This window comes from Manduca sexta, chromosome 13 (assembly GCF_014839805.1).
Source record: "Manduca sexta isolate Smith_Timp_Sample1 chromosome 13, JHU_Msex_v1.0, whole genome shotgun sequence".
NCBI lineage: Eukaryota > Metazoa > Arthropoda > Insecta > Lepidoptera > Sphingidae > Manduca > Manduca sexta.
The window spans coordinates 2,220,429-2,243,625 of NC_051127.1; the positions used below are offsets into that span (position 1 = coordinate 2,220,429).

Genomic DNA, 23,197 nt, shown 5'->3' on the forward strand with positions numbered 1-23,197 from the left:
ATTACTATCCTACAGTTTAAAATCAGACATGTCTAGCAAAATTTGAAAAAAATGAAGTTTAAAGTATCTATATAAGCATGAATGAACGCGTCAATTTGTGAAATACGTTAATAAATAAAACCAGTTCAGTGATATAAAAAAAGTTAAAAATTTCGTTTCAATCAAACTGTGTTGCCATTAAAGCTAGAGGCAACGACTTCGAAGGCTGTGTGATCACATGCAACCTATCCTCATACGGTTGCTGCCCTGACGGTGAGACTCCAGCTCACGGGCCAGACGGCCTTGGCTGCTGCCTGCTGTCCGCTTACGGATGCTGTCCTGACAACAGAAAACCAGCAGTTGGACCTCACCTGGAAGGTATATATACTCCTACGTATACTAAGGTATCTTCGTATACTCACGATATTTGTGAAAATGCCACAAAATACTACTTTTAGCATTATATTATCGACTATTACCTAATTATTCCGATTCCGCTCATGTAATCGTCATTAGCCGGAATCAAAGTCTCATTGAACACTTTTTTGGGATATAAACTTATACTGAACTAGATAGAACCTGCTAGATTTTTGTATTAGATTATGAGTGATTGTATAGTTCGTATACTTGAATAGATCTAAGACCTTCATACTTTTAGGATCTGGTGGATTCAATAAAATTAAAAAATCAAGCAAAGATATAACTGGCAAAATTAATTGACTTGGAATCTTCTCTATTCAATCAATACATGCTGATCTCAAGAAAAGGAATCATTTTACCATTTGCAATATTTTGAATTTTGAAGGTTGTGGATGCCAATACTCAAGCTTCGGTTGCTGCCCTGACAACGCGACTGTCGCTAGAGGACCTAACTTCCAGGGCTGTGGCTGCCAGTACACGGAACATGGATGCTGTCCTGACAGGTAACAGACCACTCTCTATCTTGCAGTAGATCAGTATTCATGTCAAATTTAATCCAACAACTAACATATTATATATTGTCAACGTGAGCTAGACGTCTAATATTTTTTATCACTTTCTTACACGAAAACTGTTTTATTAATGTCCTCTTTTTGAAAGGATATTAGCTATTTCGATGCCTTTTAATCTAAAAGCTTATGAACCAACGGAAATGATACAGCATAAAAAATAATCGTGCCTACTATCAATAAGGAATCACCAAGCTAAACACGAATCATACATTTTATCTATACGTAGACACACGGAAGCAGCTGGACCCGACTACGATGGCTGCGGTTGTCACACTTACCAGTTCGGTTGCTGTCCTGATGGTGTCACTATTGCTAAGGGTCAGAACCACCAAGGTTGTGACTGTAGAGACTCTCAGTATGGATGCTGCGGAGATGGCAAAACACCAGCCACTGGTCCTGAAAGGGAAGGTTGCGACTGCGCGACAAGCGAGTATGGTTGCTGTCCAGACGGACTCTCCGAGGCTAAAGGACATAAGTTCTACGGATGTTCTGACTTGCCAGAGAATAAACAAGGTAGGATATAATATCGATAAGATTATTTTATTTATATCTCTGATAACACTTTATGCTGTGTAACAGTATATGCACATAAGTGGGATTAATGCTGAAGGCATTATCTATATCCTTTATGCAAGTAATGCCAAGATGAGACGATGTGGGTAGGTATAGTTTAGGATTAGCCAAACATATCAACATTAACATTTGACCAGAACTCGGTAGTCGTTTGAATATGTAAGACCTTAATCATACTTTTGTCACATTTTGAATCTGAGGAACAATTAATTGTCAGGCCATATTATAACCCCTTTCTTCTACAGTCATAGAAAGTATTTCCTATATCCTAATATTTTACTGCACTTCACTACAGTGAAGTTACGTTGAGGTGAATAGAATTCACCACCCTACATATCATATATCTCACAGCGGCCTGCGGTCTGCCCCACGACCGCGGTACCTGCCGCAACTACTCCGTATACTGGTACTACGACTTGGAGTACGGCGGCTGCTCAAGGTTCTGGTATGGAGGATGCGAAGGAAACGGCAACAAGTTCGCTACCAAGGAAGAGTGTGAAGATGTTTGTGTTCAACCTGCACCTAAAGGTAAGGATATGATCTTAACAAACACAATACTTATTCTAGTGTGAGTGGTGATGTTACTACAACAATTTCAAGGATATATTTGATTACGGGCACTGAAAAATGACTCCCACGCATTTGATGGTAAGTGGAGTGGAGTCCAATAGAATGTAGACTGACGAGAGATGGTCATTCCTCGGTCGTCACAATTATGGCGGCCTGTTGGAACCGAATATACGCAGGTTGATCCCAGAACGCGACACAATTACGTGGGCCACTATGACGGGTTTTAACACCTTATATTCGGTAATCGCTATCCGGGCGAATATAAAATATATCCTACCATCAGCTATCTACCGATATCAGATACTGTGACTAGTTTACCTAATTTATTTTGTTTGAATGTTGTTTGCCCGTTACAACTTCGTAATCTAGGAAAGCCAACGTCATTTATGTAGTTAACGTCTGTAGTATTAAAAATATTACATATTGATTGATCTATATTCCCGCAGATGCCTGTAACCTGCCGAAGGTCAAGGGAGCCTGTTTGGGCTACAATATTCGCTGGTACTACGACGCCGAGCAAGAGCAATGCAGTCAGTTCATCTATGGCGGTTGTCTTGGCAATGCAAACAACTACGCCTCACTACAACTTTGTCAAGAGCAATGTCAACCTGAAAGGAGTGAAGGTCAGAACATCTTTTTGACTATTTAAGGTTCCATAGCTATAAGCGACTGACTTATGACAGAATGTCTAGGAAAGTTGCTCGCCTGATCATAAGCGCCGGTTGCTTTGAACTGATCTCGTTACTCTGAGTAATTAACCAACATTGGGATACAATAATGACAGACGAAAGAACTAAATATATTGTAATAGAGTTTAAATTACAACAGATCAATGCCGTCTGCCAATTGACCGAGGGTCTTGTTCCGGCAACTTTGGCCGCTGGGGCTTCAACAGCGAGACGCGACGCTGCGAGCAGTTCATATGGGGCGGTTGTGAGGGCAACACCAATAGGTTCAGCTCTGAGATCGCTTGCATCCAGCGTTGTGACCCACCAGGGAAGCCCAAACGTGAGTATGGCCACGAAACAGTAATAAGCATGGTTTACAATGATAGTTTAGTATGAAACATCAATGATATTAATGATAACATAAGTACATATATCAAATTAATATATGTACTTACTGACTTGTTGGTTTGGCAAATTTTGATGTTGATTTTTCTATCTTTGTGCACGTAGTCCTAATATTCTTATAGGAATTATGCTTCCAGTTGTGCAAGGGGTGTATGTGTTTTTAATGTTGTTTGGTGTTGGGAGGCTTTTATATTAAACTATTTAACTGCAAATAAAATCTTAGCATGACATTTTTACACAGTAAATCGTCTTTAATTATACTGGAATTCTTAGTTCATTAACATCTCTTTCTGTACTGATCTTTTTTATAATTTTTAAATTTCCTGTTCTTTATCTATCACTACCATACTATACCTAACAATTATAGTATGTGGTATTGGGATAATAAAGAGCTCCAAACTAACAATGGGTTGCACGAACAGCACAATGCATGGAGAATCAGGATGTTGGCAATTGCACGGAGAAGCAACCTGCGTGGTTCTTCAGTCAGACAGAGGACCGTTGTGTGCCGTTCTACTACACCGGCTGCGGCGGCAACGACAACAGGTTTGATTCCGAGCAGGGCTGCGCACAGGCTTGTCCTAGTGCTTATGGTTAGTTGTTATGCTTTTGTCACTAATACTTGGTGAAGCGGTGATTAATGTAGATGCTTTTGCAATTTTGTATTTTCATTGTAAAATATTTATTTCACCAAGTCTGAGAAGAACTGGTGTTTTAATCACGTCTCCTCTTGTAGATGCTCTATGATCTTCGGTTAGTTAGTTATGTCCACCGTCAACCGCGAATGGTATTGGACCGAGTTCATTACGACTTTCGGCGATTGTTTATCCATCGCGGCCTACGAATGACCTGGATGGTTCTTTCGCTTCAATATTAGACATGTTTTGAATTGATAAAATTCTGACGTCTTGGCCGATGTAAGAATAGTTGTAGTCGTAATGACGGCGCGGAGGACGTGTAAAGATCACGGAGCTATGTGTGTTAACGATACTTCGGTGTTATCATAAACGACGACGATCAGTGGCGTAGCTTGCCATAGACGGGCTCTATATCTTGTTGAGCGCTCCTCAGGGTAGTGCGAACTTTTGGGCGCCCGCTTAGTTTAATGTAGGTATTGGCCAAGAGGGGCCCCAAAGCTAGGAAGTCCCGTATCACTGATACGACTGATACGGCGATAGCTACGCCCCTGACGACGATATATAATACACTCGTAGCAATAGGCGCTAGAAACCCAATTTTATCAAAAGAAATAAAGTCATATTCAAGAGCTAAGATTCTATTAGTACCCGTTAGCTAAGAGTTATTTATTCCTAACATATTTTTTGTGTTTAGTGCCCGACCTGTGCACTTTGCCAGCAGCGATCGGCGACTGCGCCGACTATAGAGAGAGATGGTACTACGACACTAGAGAAAAGAGGTAAGCAGTTGTAGACTTATGTTCTTAAAAATACAATCTTACAATTGTTATTGAATTACCTGGGAAACGAATCTGGAATAGCATGGATATAAAAGCCTAAGTATGTATACAAGAAAATGGGAAAGCTGCAAATTTCAATTTCTTAAAGAAACAATTTTAAGTTACATTCTAAAATTAAATGTATCGTATAGTTATATTCTTGTCCGATTCCAGCTGTCAAAGATTCTACTACGGAGGATGTGCCGGCAACGGCAATAACTTCGCGACTCAAGCAGAGTGCGAGGGCCGTTGTTCAGAGGCCAAGATTACAACTACAGTACGGCCAACAGAAGCTCATCCTCTCACAGGTGAGTCCATTCGCCTTTGGCGCTGGTGATGACCTATGAAAATGAGTTTTGATCATTGGTTATAGAGAAGAGATGATGTAAGATATTGATACGGCATTAAACCATTCAATTTATGAGAATAACACGAGCCTCGTTTATGCAATGAATTTTCTGGATTGTTCCACAGAAATGTGCTTCATGGAGAAAGACCCTGGACCTTGCACGGACACAGAGACGCGCTGGGTGTACGACTACAAACTGGGCAAATGCGTCACCTTTGAGTACGGCGGCTGCGGCGGCAATAGGAACAACTTCCCCACCGAGGAGTATTGCCAATACTATTGCGGTACCGCGCAAGGTATTCATTTCATCACCTTATATTACGAGCTTCAATGACACTGCAACTATTGTAGTGACACCGATTTCCGATAAGTACAGAATGATCGATACTTTCTTTTTCAATCAAAGAAATTAAGAGGCGATAGTCTTGTTGGGTTTGAAACGGACTGCCAAGACGAATGTCCGCAGGTTCAAAATCCAAGGGCATGCATCGCTGACTTTCCTGAAAATTATCTGTGTTCTTTGTGAATTATCACTTGCTATAACGGTTAAAGAAAACTTCGAGAGGAAACCTGCATACCTGAGTAATTCTCTATAGGATAATTTAGAGTGTATGAAGTAGCAACCCGCACTTGGTCAGCGTGGTGGATTAAGGCCTTATCCCTCTCAGCACCAGAGGTGGCCCGTGTCTAGTAGCGGGACAGTATATAATACAGGGTTGATATTATTATGGGTAATGATCAAACGGAAATAATGGTGCATTTTGTTCGACCTGATTTAAACACGTTGAATAATTTCAGATATCTGCCAGCTGCCGATGCGGTCAGGTCCGTGCACTGAGTCTCTGATGAGATGGTTCTACGACCCCTCCTCGGACAGTTGCAGCCAGTTCACTTACGGCGGCTGCGACGGTAATGATAACCGGTAAGTATTTAAGTACAAACGTTGATAATTTTATTGTTTAGTAAGTTACGAAACATAAATGAAACCCCCCCGTAACCATGAAGGCTGCAGTCTTCGAAACGTCCGGAGAAAACTAAAATATAAAAAATCGCGATAAAATCCGAAAAATAGTTTAATTTTAATGTCTAACATTCGTGTAAACATAAAAAATCATCAAGTAACATATTTAGTCGACACGGACCGACACAGAACAAAGTACTTGTAATTATGTTAGAAGCATTTCGGACTGCGTATCCAGTACACATTACATATTGACTTGAAGTTTATACTGCAGCTTATCGTTCTGTTGCTGTCGTGCCAAGAAAAAATAATATAAACATTTGTTTTTAAGTGTAACAAGATAGAAAATAATTTCAAGTTCACCAGATACTCCAGAGAGTAAAGTGGATGGCCCATAGGCTAATGTTATCTGTGATTTCATTAGTGTTCGTGTCTCTACAATTCAACAAAATTAAAATGTCAATTTAGCCACTAAGTATACCACGCATGCCAGTTGGCAAAAGATCTAAATGTTTTTATTGTCATGAGCAAAATCTGAAAAGTTTAACCATAATTTGTCATGAATGCTCCAGATTCGAAACTCGTGATGACTGCGAGAGCCGCTGTAGGACTGGCTCTGCTCAAACGACAACCACACCCACCACAAGCGTCACTGTTGCTGTGGTAAGATATTTTCGACCTTATGCAGTTTCTAATTTAGTACCTACATAATATACTACTGAATGATGAGCATTTCGCCTGATGGTGGTGGGGTTACTAGCGCAGATGACACAAGAAGCGACGAACCAACGAGTGTTACTATTGTGAAAAGAATTCAGTGATGAAAAAATCTGGGAGATTTTTGTAGTCAATGTTATATTTTAAGGATATTTGTACTTATTTCTTATGGGGTAACGTTCATGCTCACTGGCATTCAGCACCAACCATTACTTATTATTCTGGAAAAGTATAATTGAATATTTATTCCGGGGAAGGTCTGTTACGCCAGCGGAGTGAACATCGTTCAGTAATACGTTATTGAAAACCATTAAATTACAACATAGGACTCAAGAATCGCCGAACAACTGCCAACGGAATGCCACATTTCCCCATCAGAAGAACCCTGCCAGCGATCTGGCCAGGTGTGGTATCTGGACCAGAGGCTCGGCGAGTGTGTATCTCACGATAACTTGGACTCCAGTGACTCCTGCCGACACACCGGCGTGTTCCCGACGCAGGAGGCTTGCGAGCGCACCTGTGGCGCCTTCAGGAACATTAGTAAGTCTCATGGCTCATCTCAGTCCTCAACTTTCTAAATATCTTACAATACTCATGGTACCTCTTACTAGCTTGGACATCCATCACAAGCTTGCTTAAGACTAAACTTTTCAAATCTTGATAAGTGTCAAATAGCAGTTTAAGCCACAATGACAAGACAGAAAAGAAAAAAGATAGGAAGTTGCACTACATATACGTTACTACGTTATAACGGTTGCTATGCCTAAGAAACAACGCCTAGGCGGATGCACAAGCATCTAAATTTTGTTTATTTTTTTCAGATGTATGCCGCTACGACCTGGATCCAGGTCCGTGCAGGACCTACGAGGCTAAATACTTCTTCGACAAGGCGTCAAGAAGTTGTCGCGAGTTCGCATACGGCGGCTGTCATGGCGGGCCCAACAGGTTCTCCACCATCGACGAGTGTCAAGAAGTGTGCAGATCTGAAATGGGTGTGTACGCCTTTATTCTCTTTTACCGTATTCACAAACAATACTATGGGGACGCACATTGCGCCCGAAGATGTGTTCGGAAATTACGGAATCTATGTAGTGTCAAGAATTTCATAATTTTCCTTCCTTTCAATATATTATTTTAATTTTACCTACCCATGGTTAATAGGTAGAGAGTACTAGAAGTATTTGTGTTAATTAATTTTACAATAGTATTAGCAGATGCTAACAAGAGCTCAATCCCTAGATGTTTTAATCATTTAAAGTGAGTAATTCATTATAGACTAAAGTTTTCTGTGCTTTCATCCGTGGCAGTGTGACCATCATTCAAAATGACCGCAGACTAAACAAGTGTAGTAGTTACAAAAAATTACCGTCTTGCTGGCAAAAGGATGATGGGTGTCTATGGTCATGATTGATGGTTTTCCGGTATTGTTTATGGGGTGACCTGTGTGTATGTTATCAGAAGGCGGCAAATGAGATATGCGGTCACTGTTCTAAGGTGTTTATTGGAGTGAGAGAAGAAAGAAAGAAATTTATTTAAACAGTTTTTCGTACAGTGGTTTACTGCATTCGACGGTAAAGTACAAAATAAAGTAAAGTAAGAGTGTCTGTGGTATACAAAACTTTTATACTTATACTGTCACTTATTACGACTGCTTAAACTATGGACTTAAATAAATTAAAACTATATTATATAAACTATGAACCTACGCTAATAGTTAATAACAATTGATATTTCCAGACCCGTGCAAGCAAGTTGTGGAACCAGGCGACTGTACGTCTCGCTACGTGATGTGGTACTATGACAACGTGCGGGACACTTGCCTCCAGTTCATCTATGGAGGATGTCATGGCAACGAGAACAGGTTAACACATGCTTATGTTTGATAGGAATCATGGCATTGAATCTTGTAGTATAACTGCAACAAGAGTTTGCAACATTCTGAAGGTTGCTACGTTCGTAATATTGGTCAAAGTAAATTCTAAATACTGTAAATGATAGACAATAGAACTTGTTTTTATGAAATTAAGTAGTAAATCCTCGTCTGGCGACGGTAAGCTTTTCCAACTATAACAATAGGGCTGTAGTAACACTCTAAACTCTAAAGAACAGTCCACAATATAATTGAGTAAGATATCGGTACGCGCCATTAATAACATATTTTCATTAATAAAGTCTATTTTTCAATACTCTATTTTGCTAAATGATACGTTTGCGACCTTGCATGAATTTATAGTTCAGTCATTAGAATATCCTCCAAACGATATTTCTTTTTAATTTGGATCTGATGTAAATACTGGTTAATGCTAACAACGCTTTTGATGATGCAAGGTTCGAGACATTGGAAGACTGCGAAAGAAAATGCCGACAAAGGCCAGAGAGCGTGTCTACGACTACAGCGTTTATCGCAACCACAACTACAACTACAACTTTAGCCCCAACACTTCCACCCACTGTAGCTGAGGTATAGTTATTTTACAGCTAGGTATATTTTAAGGGTAATGAAGACGTCTAGTTATTGCAACAGTAATAATTTACTAATTACTGGTAGTGCTTCGATTTATTGGAGGTAGAGCTATGCCATAGCTCAGCTGGATAGATACCACACCTGTACCAATCCTAATGTTATTTCTGTCGCCAAGCAACATAGTGCAAGAAAACACATTGTAGTCTTTTAGACGTAATTATGAAACTTTACATTTAATGTTTCATGATAAGCGCAGTGTCACTGTTGAACTGTTTAAGAATTGTCATGTCGCTTGTCATCATACGACTAACTCGTCTCTATTTTTATTTAAAAGACTGCCTACCCCATTCATTTCTCCGACGGCATCAGATTATTGCCATCCATCAGTTTAAAACAAATTTTTGATATAATCCCCATCAGCCAATAGCAGAAGAGTGCCGCACGCCAGAATCGTTGGTACCTTGCGGTGCTAACATCACGACGTACTACTACGATCAGGAGAGCCGCAGTTGCGTCCAGGGCGATATCGGCGGCTGTCGGTACGCAAACAGCTTCCGGACTGAAGAGGAGTGCGAGAGAAGATGCGGTGCTTTCAGAGACATCAGTAAGTATTCTTGAATCACTTTTTACCATTTAGATTTAGTGTTTCCTCAATATAATTTAATGATTTCTTATGTTAACGCGAATGTTAGACATTAAAATTAAACTTTTTGTCGGATTTTATCGCGGTTTTAATGTTTTAGTTATCACGGAGGGGACTGACTGACAGTCCTCCCCGTGACCACGAAGGCTGCAAAGTCTTCGAAACGTCGGGATAAAACTAAAATATTAAAATCGCGACAAAATCCGAAAAATAGTTGAATTTTAATCTCTATATAATTTACAATCTATTTTCTTCAAAGACGTTTGCGAAGCCCGCCTCGATCCTGGTCCGTGTCGTTCTTCAATCCCGAAATTCTACTGGGAGCCCGCATCAGGCAGCTGCCTGCAATACTCGTACGGCGGCTGCGGCGGCGGCGCCAACAGATTCTCAACCATCGAGGAGTGTGAGGAGATCTGCGGAAACACTGGACCTGGTATGTCTGCAACAGTATGGGATACTACAAAAATTATGATGGCAAATTATTAATGATCATCTTCTTCCAATAACAAATACTGATACTTCTGATTTCTATTCACTATCATGCCTATATCTATCTTCTCTATTTTGCTTCAAACTTCTATTTAGTCTTATTCTAAAGGTTTCTGGGAACAGTTGTACTACAACTAACTTTAGATCCTTTGCTACTTCGGAGACATTAGAACGTCTACCTCAGCGGCTTTGACTAACGGATGGTTGAGGGATGACTAACCTTTGGGACTTGGGGGTAGCGGCGGCGTGCAAGCAGCCGGTGTCGACGGGCACGAGCGCGTGCGGCGTGCCGTCCCGCCGCTGGTACTACAGCGTGCTGGACGCCAACTGCCTCGTGTTCGCGTACCAGGGCTGCAACGGCACCGACAACAGCTTCGTCTCGTTCGAGGAGTGCGCAGACCTCTGCAAAGTTTCACGATTGCCCGGTATAACGCCTGCCTCCGTCCGCTCTACGCTCTTCATTACTGCGCTCCATATACATTTGTGATGTCTTCGAATTTGTTTCTTCATAATTTAGATCATGTGACCGGAGCCAGCACAAACATGTATCTACCACAGCACTGATTCTCACTGCTTATGCACTCGCTTGCACTCTTTTTGCACTTCCGCACTTCTTTAATACTATGATTAACATTTATACTGTGGTACGATTGATATCTGCTGCAATCTCGAAAATACATCGAGCCTTTTTGACAGCTTTTTCTCTATGGTCAAATTTTGTAAAACGGTACGGGATATTTTCTATCTGTTTTTTATAGCGTAAGCCGACAAACGAAATAGTGGGTTACGTGGTGTTAAGTAATCTCATTGCCCACACTCACGATACCAGAAGAATCATGGATGTTCAGTGAACTTTAAGAGAAAGGGGATATATGATGATCAGGAAGGGGAGGAGGCTTTTTGGGCCTTAAAAATCTCTTACTCCACACAAAATGAATCAATAAGCTGCAGCACTTTGGTACTTTATGAGACTATGGTACCAATGCCGTTTATGCTGTCAACAGATTTTGTCTATAACATGACATTATACTATTTCGAATTATTTTTACGACTGCCAAATCAATGCCTACTAACTTCAACTTGGATTTATTGGTTTGCCTGTCTTCAGATGTTGTAGGACCAGATTGCGGACCATACGAGGAGGAGTGCCTTCAGCTGGTGTGTCCGTACGGCATATCGCGGGATCCGACCCCAGAGGGATGCACTCGCTGCGCATGCGTGGAAGCGCCCGTTGACTGCGCACCGATGCGCGTCGAGTGCGAACAGATGCGCTGTACCTACGGAATGGCGAGGACGCAGGATTTGAATGGATGCGAGAAGTACGGAAATATATTACCAATTTTGGAGTTATTATTATATTGTTAATATCTGGTACCATGATTCTGATTATGTATGTTATGTTACGTCTAATAGAATATTATGCTGTGATCTATGGAAGCAATGTTTGGAAAGAACAATAAAAGTGGTAATTTGTGTTTCGAAAAAACATAGCTGGATTACCTAAGCTTTGAATTTGTGTCCAAGATTGGATTGCCCAATACGGTAACGGCTTCGCTATTTCCTTTTTGGTCAACAAATGCTGTCGATATATACGTATTACTAAGTACTATTCCGAATAATAAAATTACGGTTTTATATAAGATTCTTTATAACCAAATATTATAAGCAATATTTTTACTTTAGCCCTGGATAAACTAAACATACTTACCGTTTAAGATTTCAAAAAGCATTGATTATAAAACATGAAACATACTGCCGACAATACACTCTCACCTAATATAAACTGTTTCATTGACCCAGATGTTCATGTCTACCTGATCCGTGTGTGCGCCAGCGCTGCCCTCTGGGAGAGAGCTGCGTGGCCATCGCTAAAAGGGACCCTGTCACCAACGACGCACAGTTCTATGCTGTTTGCAAACCAGGTATTAGCAATACTCCACACCTACTAAGATTTGCAAAATTGACTCTTTGGTTCCTTTGGTATTGTAGAAGTAACAACTCTAAAGTCGATTCTATTAATCCTTGTATCGTAATTTAAGACTGCGTAGACGTTGAGGTAATTTTTTTGTAATATTTAAATTGCATTTCCTGTGTTCATTGTTATGAGCTATCCGTAATTTGTTCATAAATATATTTTTTGACAAGTGAACGAAGTATTACCCGACTGCGACCGATTCAACGACGAGTGCTCGCGCTTACGCTGCGAGTACGGCGTGCAGCGCACGCGCACTGTGGACGGCTGCGAGAGGTGCTCGTGCGTGCAGGTCGAGATCGACTGCGAGCCGCTCAAGCTCGAGTGCGAGCGACTCAAGTGCCAGTACCTTGTGGAGAGACAAGTCGGCGCCGACGGGTGCGAGAGGTAGGTTGCCGTGTACAATAACAGGGTTAATATAGCTCTCTCTTTTGCTCTATTTCTGTCTATAAATAAGTATGTATGTAAGTGAAAGGGAAAGACTGCATTTCGAGGTCACGTTTAGATCGTTAATTGAATTTAGTTCGTAAACTTTTGCTAACATTTTGAAGATAATTTTACTCTTTGCCTATAAATCTTACTTAACAAGAAGAAATATAATTCCTACTTTGTATAAAAATTGTATCAATGCAAATATGTACATTAATATGTTTTACGTAAACAAAATGTATATGTGTTTTGTTTAGATGCCGTTGCAGCGAGCATCCTTGCAAGAACAAGGAATGCGGCCCCGGGGACCGATGTGTTCCCACGGCGTACTTGGACCCCATTACTCAAGAGTCCAGGTTCTCTTCTGAGTGTAGACCAGGTAAATGACATATTTCCTACAATGAGATAACAGTTTGAAATATTACCAATAATAATACAAATTCAAAGGTATGTGAAGAAGATTGGATGTTTGTTCGAAGTAAACGCCATAAACACGGAACGAATTTAGTTGAAATTAGGTGCTTAGATAAACCATAACCTAGATTTAGGGTTTTTATAAAAAAATATTAAAAAAAATAACATAAACCTAAAATAGTAATTATTACCTTTAACAAAAATGTACTAATTTACAAAAGAGAATAATTAACAAATAATTCAAGGACACAAAAAATATATAATGACAGCAGAAAAAAATATATTGACGACGCAATGGTCCGCGCGAGCTGGCCATTTTAAACCAAAGAGAATATTATAATTTTACGTTATAGTTGTAGCTAAACTACGCCTTCCGGTCTTCTAGTAATAATTTGCTAATTCTAGATTATAATATCGGCCACTTTTTATTCCGGAACTATGCGACATTAAAATCGTTTTTTTTTTGCTGAGGATCGAGTCGCGAGAAAAATGTTGTTTTTAACTTATGTTCAATACCCTGCGAAATAAATATATTTATTTTTGCACAATCGAGACTTACCAGAGATAAGGGAGAATGTTTATTTGAATGTTAGTATTTTAAAGTTCTGATCAGTGTGGGTCCTGTTTATCTTTCGAATCTTCATCATACTAGTGACTTCCTCAGAACCAATCATAAATACACTAAACGAAAGCATTTTTGTTATATTCATGGCGAAATGAAGCATTACTTGGTGCGAGAATAAAAAAAAAATAAGCTATTTAACTCTGCTTCCGAAAAAAAGCGTGGCTGTACTTGTGATTGTAGTGAACAAGACCGGCTACTGCCCCGTGGAGCAGGCGTCGACCACGGAGTACCCGTGCCCCAACGAGTGCGTGGACGACGCGGACTGCCGCGGCGTCGGCAAGTGCTGCGCGCGCGGCTGCGGGCGCGCGTGCGCGGTGCCCGACGCGCCCACGTCCGCCGCGCCGCACACCACCACGCATGCGCCTGGTACGTTACTGTTTTACAATTGCGTGTGGCTTTAACGGTTGTGTTCAATTTTTTTATACGTGCACGAAGTGATACCACCTGATGGTAAGTGAAGTAGAATCCAGATAGAGTGTCGACTGACGGGAGATCACCCCTCACCAGTCGACAAAATTATGTCGGCCTGTTTGAAACTGTGTCTGTATAGAAATTGTATCTGTATACATACGTACCGATTAGCAACAAAAACACTTTGGCAAAGTATAGAAAGCATGTTGTCGTTATTTGTGTCCTACACAGCGTCTGCGCTGCGCTTATACTAATCATAATAAATGTAAATGTTAGTGAAGAAGTTTAAAAGTCAATTAGTAATAACGTTTAAATAGTCAATTGAATTAGAACCCATATTGGGAAGAATCCAACCAAATAGATGTCCTAAAAACCTAATATTTGTAAAACCTTTCACTTAGACAGACTGATGGATACAAATACAGCGTCATTAAATGCTGATAATTTCCCTACAGACTTGCCGCAGTCCCCACAAGTGAGCCAGGAGACGGAGCCCGAGGTGGCGGCTGAGGAAGGCGGCAAAGCCACTCTCCGCTGCATCTTCCACGGCAACCCACCGCCCAAGATCACCTGGAGGCGAGGCGAGATCACTGTGAGTGCTGTAACGTTTAAAGATTAGCTTTTTTGACAAGTTTTTATATGATTGCCTCGGTGATGTAGTTTTATTATGGTACGATTCCATTCTGAGGTTCCGGGTTCGAATCCTCGGTCGGGCAAGTGTAATTGGGTTTTTGGAACCTGGAATTTATACTATATATAACAATACTCTTCGCTCCCATTACATCATGAACCGTGGAACTTATGACACACGAAAAGCATTGTTTGTACTTATATGGTGATAGACTTACCCCTATCACATCATGGGACAGAACACGCATAGCATAAAGTGGATTTATTTATTTATTAGGTTTTCCAGCAGACTTAACACTACGATTACAAAATATTTAAATATAATAACTTATAGCTTTAATGTAAGCCCAAGTTAGGAAAACTCAACATAGTTTAATCTAAAAGTGACTCAAGCGCAGCAAATTATATATAAAGGATATAGTTCCACCTCTGCCTACCCCTCGGGAAAGGCGTGATGTGTCTGTGTTGTTTGCGTCAGCTTGATGCAAATCGTTTATACCACGTAGATCGACGGCGACAGAGATCGGTACCGCCTCCTTTCCGACGGCTCGTTGGAGATCGTCTCCGTGTACCGAAACGACAGCGGCGTCTACATCTGCGTCGCTGAGAATGACCTCGGCACCGCCAGGCAGGAGATCTACCTCAAGGTCAAGGGTAAGTATAAGTATGGAATGGTGGTGGGGCTTGACTGTGGTGCATTCGGGTTTTATTCCAAATAAGGTTTCCATACGATGTCATGTCATGGCGAGGGTCTGTCATCGATCTGGACCCAAATGAAGTGTTGATTTGTTAGCTTATACAATTTGAACCTACTATTTATCATGGCCGCCTATGAAACATCCAACTGGTGTAAAAAACGCCAGTGTGTCTAGGGCCTTAGAGTTGCTTTTCGCTCTAGACAATCTTCATGACATTAAGGCTTTATAAAGAGTTATTTCACGTCATTTTCTGCGTCACTGTATCATCTGAGCCGGTTTATAGAAAATACTGGCTTCAAGTGGCTCAACAATGACTATCATTGTGTACTGAGCCTGAATGCACCATGGGATTTAACATTTATTGCATCTTTTGATAGATTAGAGAAATTTTGAAAGTAGTTTTAGAAATAACTTGGGATTTCTATACTATCTCTTAGTTCTATTTGAATAACTCTTATTTTTCCTTATTAAAACTATTATTACTTCGTTAGTGATATATGGCACAAAAAGCTATAACTTACAAATAACTTTTTCCATAGATATTAATAATTAAATAATAGCAATATAATACAGAGATATTTATTATATTTTACTGTATTTTATGTGACCATGTTTCACTACGAACTTGAGAACAAACAAACGCACCAAAAGACAATGGCGACGATATACCTGTAATAGAAGTGAATGACGAATATTAACTTTAGTTAAACTAACTGCTATACGGACTACCTATAGATTATATCGATTTCATAAAATACATGTAATTTTCCACGCGAGTTCAGATTGCAGTAAACTACGAATAATAATATGGATCGTATAAGATTTATAGAAATTGGTCTTCGAAATATCATTGTGCAATATTTTCACTGAAATTTGAAACGAAACTATCCATCGTATATAATAATATCAGACATGTATTATATACTGTCCCACTGCTGGACACGAGCCTCTTCTACTGCTGAAAGGGATTAGACCTAAGTCCACTACACTGACCTAGTGCGGATTGGTAGACTTCGTATACCCTCAAAATTCCGATTGAGAATTTCTCAGGTATACAAGATTCTTCACGATGTTTTCCTTCACCGTTAAAGCAAGCGATAATTCACAAAGAATACACAAATAATTTTAAAAAAGTCAGAGGTGTGTGCCCTTGCGTTTTGAACCTGCGGACATTCGTCTCGGTAGTCCGATCCATACCCAACTAAGCTATCGCTACGTTTTGAATGAAATATCGTAGTTAGTAAACATCTGAAAATTCTCATTATATTGCTGCAAGAACCTGCTGTCATAAACTAAGCTCAACAATTCCTACACTATAACATCAGATAATCCCAAGTTGGGACACATTAGATCGTATTTGACCTATTGATAAATTTGTTTATCTAAATAGCAAACGTCAGTTCTAACGAGCAGTCGTAAACAAACCACTGACCTGACTGATAACTGATAAGAGTCTTAGACAAAATACTGCAACACGATGTTAGAAGGAAAGATTTATTGAACTGAGCAAAGTTGTTCAGATTCCAGTAGACGAAAATATAATCAAACTTTATTGCAACTATAAAAAATACATAAATTACTTAATCTATGTTAAATGGACCATCGTATCGTCAACAACAATCTCTTCTAGATAGCCTTGGAATATGAAAATGCTACACCATTGTTTTATATGTAGTGTATCCTTCGTTGAACATCCTTAAAAAAAAAAAATTTCCCAAGAAAAATATCATATTACAGATGAATTCGCCAATAGGTATAAATATATAGTTAGGGAGCATATTCCGTCTACCCAGGGAATCCGTCTTTTTGCAATGACGGCTGTTTTAATCGGAGAACAACTTTTATATCCACATAGATAAATAGGGGATTTTTTACTTTTTACCTATATGACTACCAAAACTGTCCTTTATTTATATAGCACATTCGTAATTGCAATTACAAAATTGCAATAGACGGCATTCGGCGCCTTAAATATATTCTGAATATAATCACGTAAAAAATACATAAAACACCGTACGTACTTATCTGACGTATTATAACAACCCCAAAAACATTGTAGTCAGTCGTTCCAACAATTAAAATCGACAAAATGTAAGTTACGTCCGGTGCGCGACCCGTCCTCTGCAATCTTTCGCAGTCAATAGACTATTATCGGGAACCATTAGCGTCATTAGTACGGCCGGCGGGCTATTACAGATTAGTAGCGAACAAACAAGGAACAGTCAGTCCACACGTCCCTCAGGCACAATGTCGCGCGGTTGTCTCTTGGTGCTGGGCCTGCTACTCGCAACCGCCTGCGCAAAAGGTTAACGACTCTCTTACTAACAACGGTGGTTTATCTCACGTCCTGCTGTTTGGGTGTTCCTGGAATTTGGCGAGCGATAACGATACGTTTTGTCGCTTTGTGATAGTGCTATATAATGTTCGGTTTGTTTTGTATTTATTTTGTGAATAAACTGAGTATATCATAATATATGTCAATTTTGTGAAAAATATATTTAATGAGATCACAGGTAATGTAAACAAACTCCACGAACACATCAAACAAGATTAACATCATTTTAAATCTTCCAATCCATACGGTTAGTAATTAACACCGAGTTTGCGAATGAGTCGCAGAGTAACCACGCAGACAGCTCATTCGCAAACTCGAGTAGACTAACAAAGGGGGCATGGTTAGATCCGGTGGAGACTCCGGCCGGCATCGCTGGCGAACAAAGGCAAGAAATTATCGGGGTACTGGGCAAGCGGCTTGTCATACGATGCCTCACTTACGGCTACCCTACACCGTACGTGTCCTGGCACCGCGGACTCTTCGGCTCCATGGTGCCCTACAGCAGCTCTCTTTACGAAGCTAGGGACAATGTGCTACTCATTAGAAGACTTACGTACGAGACAGTCGGCGAATACACGTGCCAAGCGTACAATGGAAAAGGACAACCGGCCTCGTGGCTGGTCGTGGTCAAGGCTCACCAGACAGACGACGAACCGAGCAACAACCCATACATCCTGCCGAGGATCAGGGAGCCAGATGAGGCGATCCACGTGGAAGTGAAAGAGGTGACGCCAAGACACGTGGCCACGTTCACAACAACGACGTCGACGACTCCTGAACCCGAGATAGATAGCGGGGCTATATTTAACGGTAAGAGTGGTCTGATTGCGCATCGATGATTGTGTTCCAATATACCGATATCTGCAGATGATATTGATCGATCGCAATCGGATCTTCGTGCATAAGAACCTTTTTATTGACTGTATTACGGTGCATGCTTGCATGTTTTGGTTTTGGGTCTTCGCTTTGCATGTCCTCTTCGATTTTAATAGCAAATTATATTTTAAATATTCTTCATGACTGGTCTGGGATTTGTAACCAAGCAAGGTATATTTGAACGTATTTATTAGTGGGTATAGTAAACTAAATGTCTTTACCGATCGTGTACCCAGATATCATATCAAGTTCAAAGAACCTGTAATGACTGTTTCATAAGAACACAATTCTCGATACAGTTCACAGTTATTTAATTATCTGGAAAATAAGTGAAGTGTTCGATATCGAAAACAATGTGTGCGAACCTCCAGCATAATAAGAATAAAATGTACTTATATTATAAAATATTTTAAACCTTTTGTAAGTAGCAAATACACATTTAATAATATAATCTCATCTAAAAAGGTCGGCATAACATGATATCTAGTTATTTCTCGCAACCGTAATCGCATTTCCCATATAGTTCGACGCTCTTACGGAAACATCCGTGTACGACATCCGACCATTATCTTTAGAGTACTTAATGTTCCCTTAGAATATACGAAATGCAATCAGCACAATATTGATATTGTAATTGAATGTATGTTAATGCATGCGAAAGGTTATTTTGGTGCTGAATTAGGCTAACATTAACCTTGCGCTGCAGTGCCGGTACATACGAAGCTAGCAGCGTCCAGCTCCTCGCTCACGGCTGGCTCCGAACTGGTGCTGGAGTGTGAGGTGGATGGCTACCCTGAGCCTGACGTCTATTGGACCAAGGACGGCAGGAGGATCATACCTAATGATAATATAAGGATCAGCGGTGAGTCCACACAATTTATTATTAAAATGTGGAGAAAGCTTTATACTTATAAAAGAACATTCTTTCTACATTTAGGGAATAAAATATGAATTATAAATACCACTACTTTTCAACATTGGGATCCATGAATAGCCTACGGGCAAGATGTGGCACCCTCTCATAGAAACAGTTACCAAGTTCGTAACAATAGATAGTTTCAGATATTACCCAGTACCGGCATCATAATTAACTCGCTATGAACTAATTACATTTCCACCACAAAACTTGTTAACATATGTTTTTGGGTACAGGCAAGGCCTTCGATCAAACCTGATGGAGAGTGATAATAATAATCTACTACATCACACGCCTGCCTTTTCACGATAGACTTATCTCTCCATGGCTAATATAAAAATCCTAGTTTAAAATGTCTTCCTTCGTTATTAATTAATGTCTGTCTTGCTATGGAGGGAGTGGGTTATATTAACACCGGTTATGACATCTTGGTCCTTCCAGGATCGAGTGTGTCACACCTCACAGTGGCGCGTGTGGCGCTCTCCGACGCCGGCATGTACGAGTGCCATGCGCGTAACAACTACAGCTCGCACTACTCCTACCTTCAGATTGCTGTTCAACGTAAGTACCCATTTTTTATCGTAAAGAAATAATGCGTTGTTGCTACCACCATATGGGGAGTGAGTGGAACGGTTATGTTAGTTTTATCAGTCTTACGGTCCAATGTCGACACGAGGATATAGCATCATTCGAGCGAGCATTGGAACGAGTCCCTAACCCCTGTATACCCTACATCAGTATACCAAACACGATGGCCTTCTTCGGCGTGTATAAGACGGCCCCAGGGTATCTCATCATAAGTACTTTACTGGTACTGCTTACAGATCGTTCGGAAATCTTTATGTGAGGTCTATGTTCAACTTATAGACTCTCTGTTGCTGATGATAATGATACGTACTATCTATTGTACCGAATATAGCTTACCTACCTATTCACTATCAAGGGGTTTACCATCAGGCAGACAGGTAGATGTGATAGGTAGATGTGATGGTTGTGTATTTGGGTTGTAAACCTGGAGGTCGTGGCTTGGAATCCCAAGTCAAGACATATTTTGAGGGCATTTCTTGAGTTGCGTCCAGATATAGTGAATGCTCGGCGCGTGCAGTTAAACCAACTGTTCGCGCGCTTTTTTACTTGAAGACTGCGTGTTGCATACGAACTTAATTTCGCTTCATGCTGTCTTTATACATAATGACATAAGGTTGATTAGTTGTGATAAGCCGCAGCCTTGGACAAAACTATTGTATTATTGTTATTTACAAATAGATTAATTAATAAAAAATTATCATATTGCAGCTCTGACGATCCCAGCCAAATGTACGGACAGTCCGTTCTTCGCCAACTGCCCTCTGATTGTGCGCAGCAAGTTCTGTCAACATAAATATTACTCCAAGTAAGTACATCATATTTATTTTTGACCGATTTCAAAGAAAGAAGGCGCTTCTCAATTCGACGTGCTTTTTTTTACCACTTTATTAAACATTTTACACTCTAGTCTTTAAAGGAATGGATGAATACGAATATTTGTATACAGTAAAAACTCGATTATCTGGACTAGATAAAACTTCGCATTAAACTCAAAACCTACTGAAATAGTTTTGATATTTTTTGACCAGTTGTAAGCTACATTACTCATGAGTGCTATAGGCTACTATTAATCTCGGAAATGATGAAAAATATAGGAAAAGCGACCAAGAGCTTATTAAAACAATTAATTCATAATGTGTATTTTTTAAAATTATCCGAAAGCTTTACGAGAACATTTATCTTTTCTTTAATACCAGCAAACTTTAACGCTATATTTAATGATAGATGTAAAGTAGGATCAACTCCAGTTGGTCCCCCCCTTTCCCCCCAACCTTCCTCCACCAGAACCAACTAAAGCCCATAAACCTCCGCGCCGCAGGTTCTGCTGCAAGTCTTGTCTCGAGGCGGGCCAGCTCAGCGCGCACGAGGTGGAGATGCAGGCCGACCAGCCGCTCGTCAGGAAGTGACCCGCCACCGTCACCATCGCCACTGCCGACCAGCATTACACACCAACTGTATCTCCTAACCAGCCTTGTTATGACCACTGTGGTCATTTTAGAGATCTGAATTAAAAAAATTGTTAGGAATCCATAAATTTCGTAAACAGGATTGTTTAATTAATAGAGGAAGTACATTCTTAAGGCTACTTGAACTAAAAACCAAAACTAATTCTGACTAGATGCGTATCAAAAAAAAGCGTGACGTCATTCCCTTGTTAATTTTAAAAGATGCCATATAAATGCTCGAATAACTGCCTAACTGAAAATTCTTCGTAAACTGGAAAAGACAAAATAAATTTGACCCAACATCGGATTAATTAGGTACTTCAAAATCTATCTTCAAAAACTAATTTTATTCAAAGCAATGCTGTCTAGATCAGTGACGGTCTGACAAAACCAAAAAGATCACCGATAGAAGACCCTGCGTGGTGCAAAAAAATCCCCATTTTAAGTTTCGCAGATAAAATATAAAAAAATGTCCTCAAAGGTCCGTGCGAGGGCTCTATAGCAGGTCAGTCTCAGTTATCATGTATCCTTAAGGTATACTAGTCGATCCACGTAGCTTGTTCAAAGGTTGGTCGGCAGTGCGGCATTCTGGTATATTGTGCCATACGTAGGTGTTACGACTATGAAGTCGCGGACCGCGACCGACGCTCTCACCATACCATAGATGTTAGTGTAGATAGAATATGTACATGTAAATAAAATTATTTTTATTAACGTCACATCTATTTGTGGTTGAATAAAATGTTTACAGTATAGTTCAGGTTAAACTAAATGTGGAGGCCTCATTTTATTTGCGAAGACAACTTCGAACTCAGTACATCTTTATTTGTCTCTTTCTAAACCGCTTTGAGAGTTCGACTCTAGAGTAGGACAACAAATATCTTGTCAAGTATTCTGCGTGTGGCCTCCATCATTTTCTCTAACTTGTGGATTAGTTATTTGTGGACCTTAGTCATTAAGTTTAGCCAAACTTTTTCGACGAATACTCAACGGGGCCTCCAGGCTGTTCCGTAGCTGAATAGATAGGCAGTAAATTATTTATGTAATAAGTGTCTAAAGCTTAATAAATAACAACACAGTTAGAGTAACTGGAGTTAATTTCATTATAATTTGTGTAAGTGTATTTTTCATATTGTGACAATGTAAATAGACGAAAAATGAATAAAATATATTAGCAAGATTTGCTTTTTACTGGTTTTACCTTTTTTATAAATTACTGTAATGTTCTTAAATACATTTTTTTATTAAGATAACTAAGTAGCCTGTACTTGTGTTACCAAATTATAAAATTCATAATATACTTAATCACAAGAAAAATATAAGGCACCAACAAGAAGAGAAAAACAAAAATTAACTATTTAAATCAGAAAGTCTGATAAACCAAATTGGAAGACAAAATAGTTCTAGGCATATATCAAAATTATGGCCGCAAGTTGCTAAAATGAAACCCACTGTCGTTGACCCCCGTCTACATCTGTCGAATCCCCTAAATCTTTTTCACTAACACGGACTCCTTAAAGGTCGTCATCGCCTGGATATCAACATAGTGCAAAGCTTCCCAAACTTCTTTTTCTCATAGACCACTTTAAAAA

The 23,197-nt window shown here is 39.9% G+C and overlaps 1 protein-coding gene across 6 annotated transcripts in view; it reads left to right on the plus strand.

The window, feature by feature from the left end:
* Nucleotides 1-22,776, plus strand: part of LOC115453977 (papilin-like) — a 118,731-nt gene extending 95,955 nt beyond the window's left edge. For 2 of the 6 annotated variants that reach the window (XM_037438352.1, XM_037438353.1), the window contains exons 28-58: nt 184-357; nt 785-902; nt 1,198-1,484; nt 1,896-2,072; nt 2,561-2,737; nt 2,943-3,122; nt 3,610-3,780; nt 4,520-4,604; nt 4,818-4,951; nt 5,118-5,288; nt 5,791-5,914; nt 6,526-6,616; nt 6,997-7,210; nt 7,492-7,662; nt 8,408-8,531; nt 8,999-9,131; nt 9,555-9,738; nt 10,037-10,210; nt 10,506-10,691; nt 11,375-11,585; nt 12,067-12,188; nt 12,412-12,625; nt 12,925-13,046; nt 13,887-14,072; nt 14,573-14,709; nt 15,254-15,401; nt 18,126-18,590; nt 19,363-19,518; nt 20,014-20,133; nt 20,869-20,965; nt 21,479-22,776. In XM_037438352.1, the coding sequence (XP_037294249.1) occupies nt 184-357; nt 785-902; nt 1,198-1,484; nt 1,896-2,072; nt 2,561-2,737; nt 2,943-3,122; nt 3,610-3,780; nt 4,520-4,604; nt 4,818-4,951; nt 5,118-5,288; nt 5,791-5,914; nt 6,526-6,616; nt 6,997-7,210; nt 7,492-7,662; nt 8,408-8,531; nt 8,999-9,131; nt 9,555-9,738; nt 10,037-10,210; nt 10,506-10,691; nt 11,375-11,585; nt 12,067-12,188; nt 12,412-12,625; nt 12,925-13,046; nt 13,887-14,072; nt 14,573-14,709; nt 15,254-15,401; nt 18,126-18,590; nt 19,363-19,518; nt 20,014-20,133; nt 20,869-20,965; nt 21,479-21,566 (5,141 nt within the window). In that variant the 3' untranslated portion in view covers nt 21,567-22,776. The remainder of the gene's footprint in view (nt 1-183; nt 358-784; nt 903-1,197; nt 1,485-1,895; nt 2,073-2,560; nt 2,738-2,942; nt 3,123-3,609; nt 3,781-4,519; nt 4,605-4,817; nt 4,952-5,117; nt 5,289-5,790; nt 5,915-6,525; nt 6,617-6,996; nt 7,211-7,491; nt 7,663-8,407; nt 8,532-8,998; nt 9,132-9,554; nt 9,739-10,036; nt 10,211-10,505; nt 10,692-11,374; nt 11,586-12,066; nt 12,189-12,411; nt 12,626-12,924; nt 13,047-13,886; nt 14,073-14,572; nt 14,710-15,253; nt 15,402-18,125; nt 18,591-19,362; nt 19,519-20,013; nt 20,134-20,868; nt 20,966-21,478) is intronic. The other 4 variants (XM_037438356.1, XM_037438355.1, XM_037438354.1 and 1 more) reach the window with 4 other exon arrangements.
* Nucleotides 22,777-23,197: the final 421 nt, after the last annotated feature.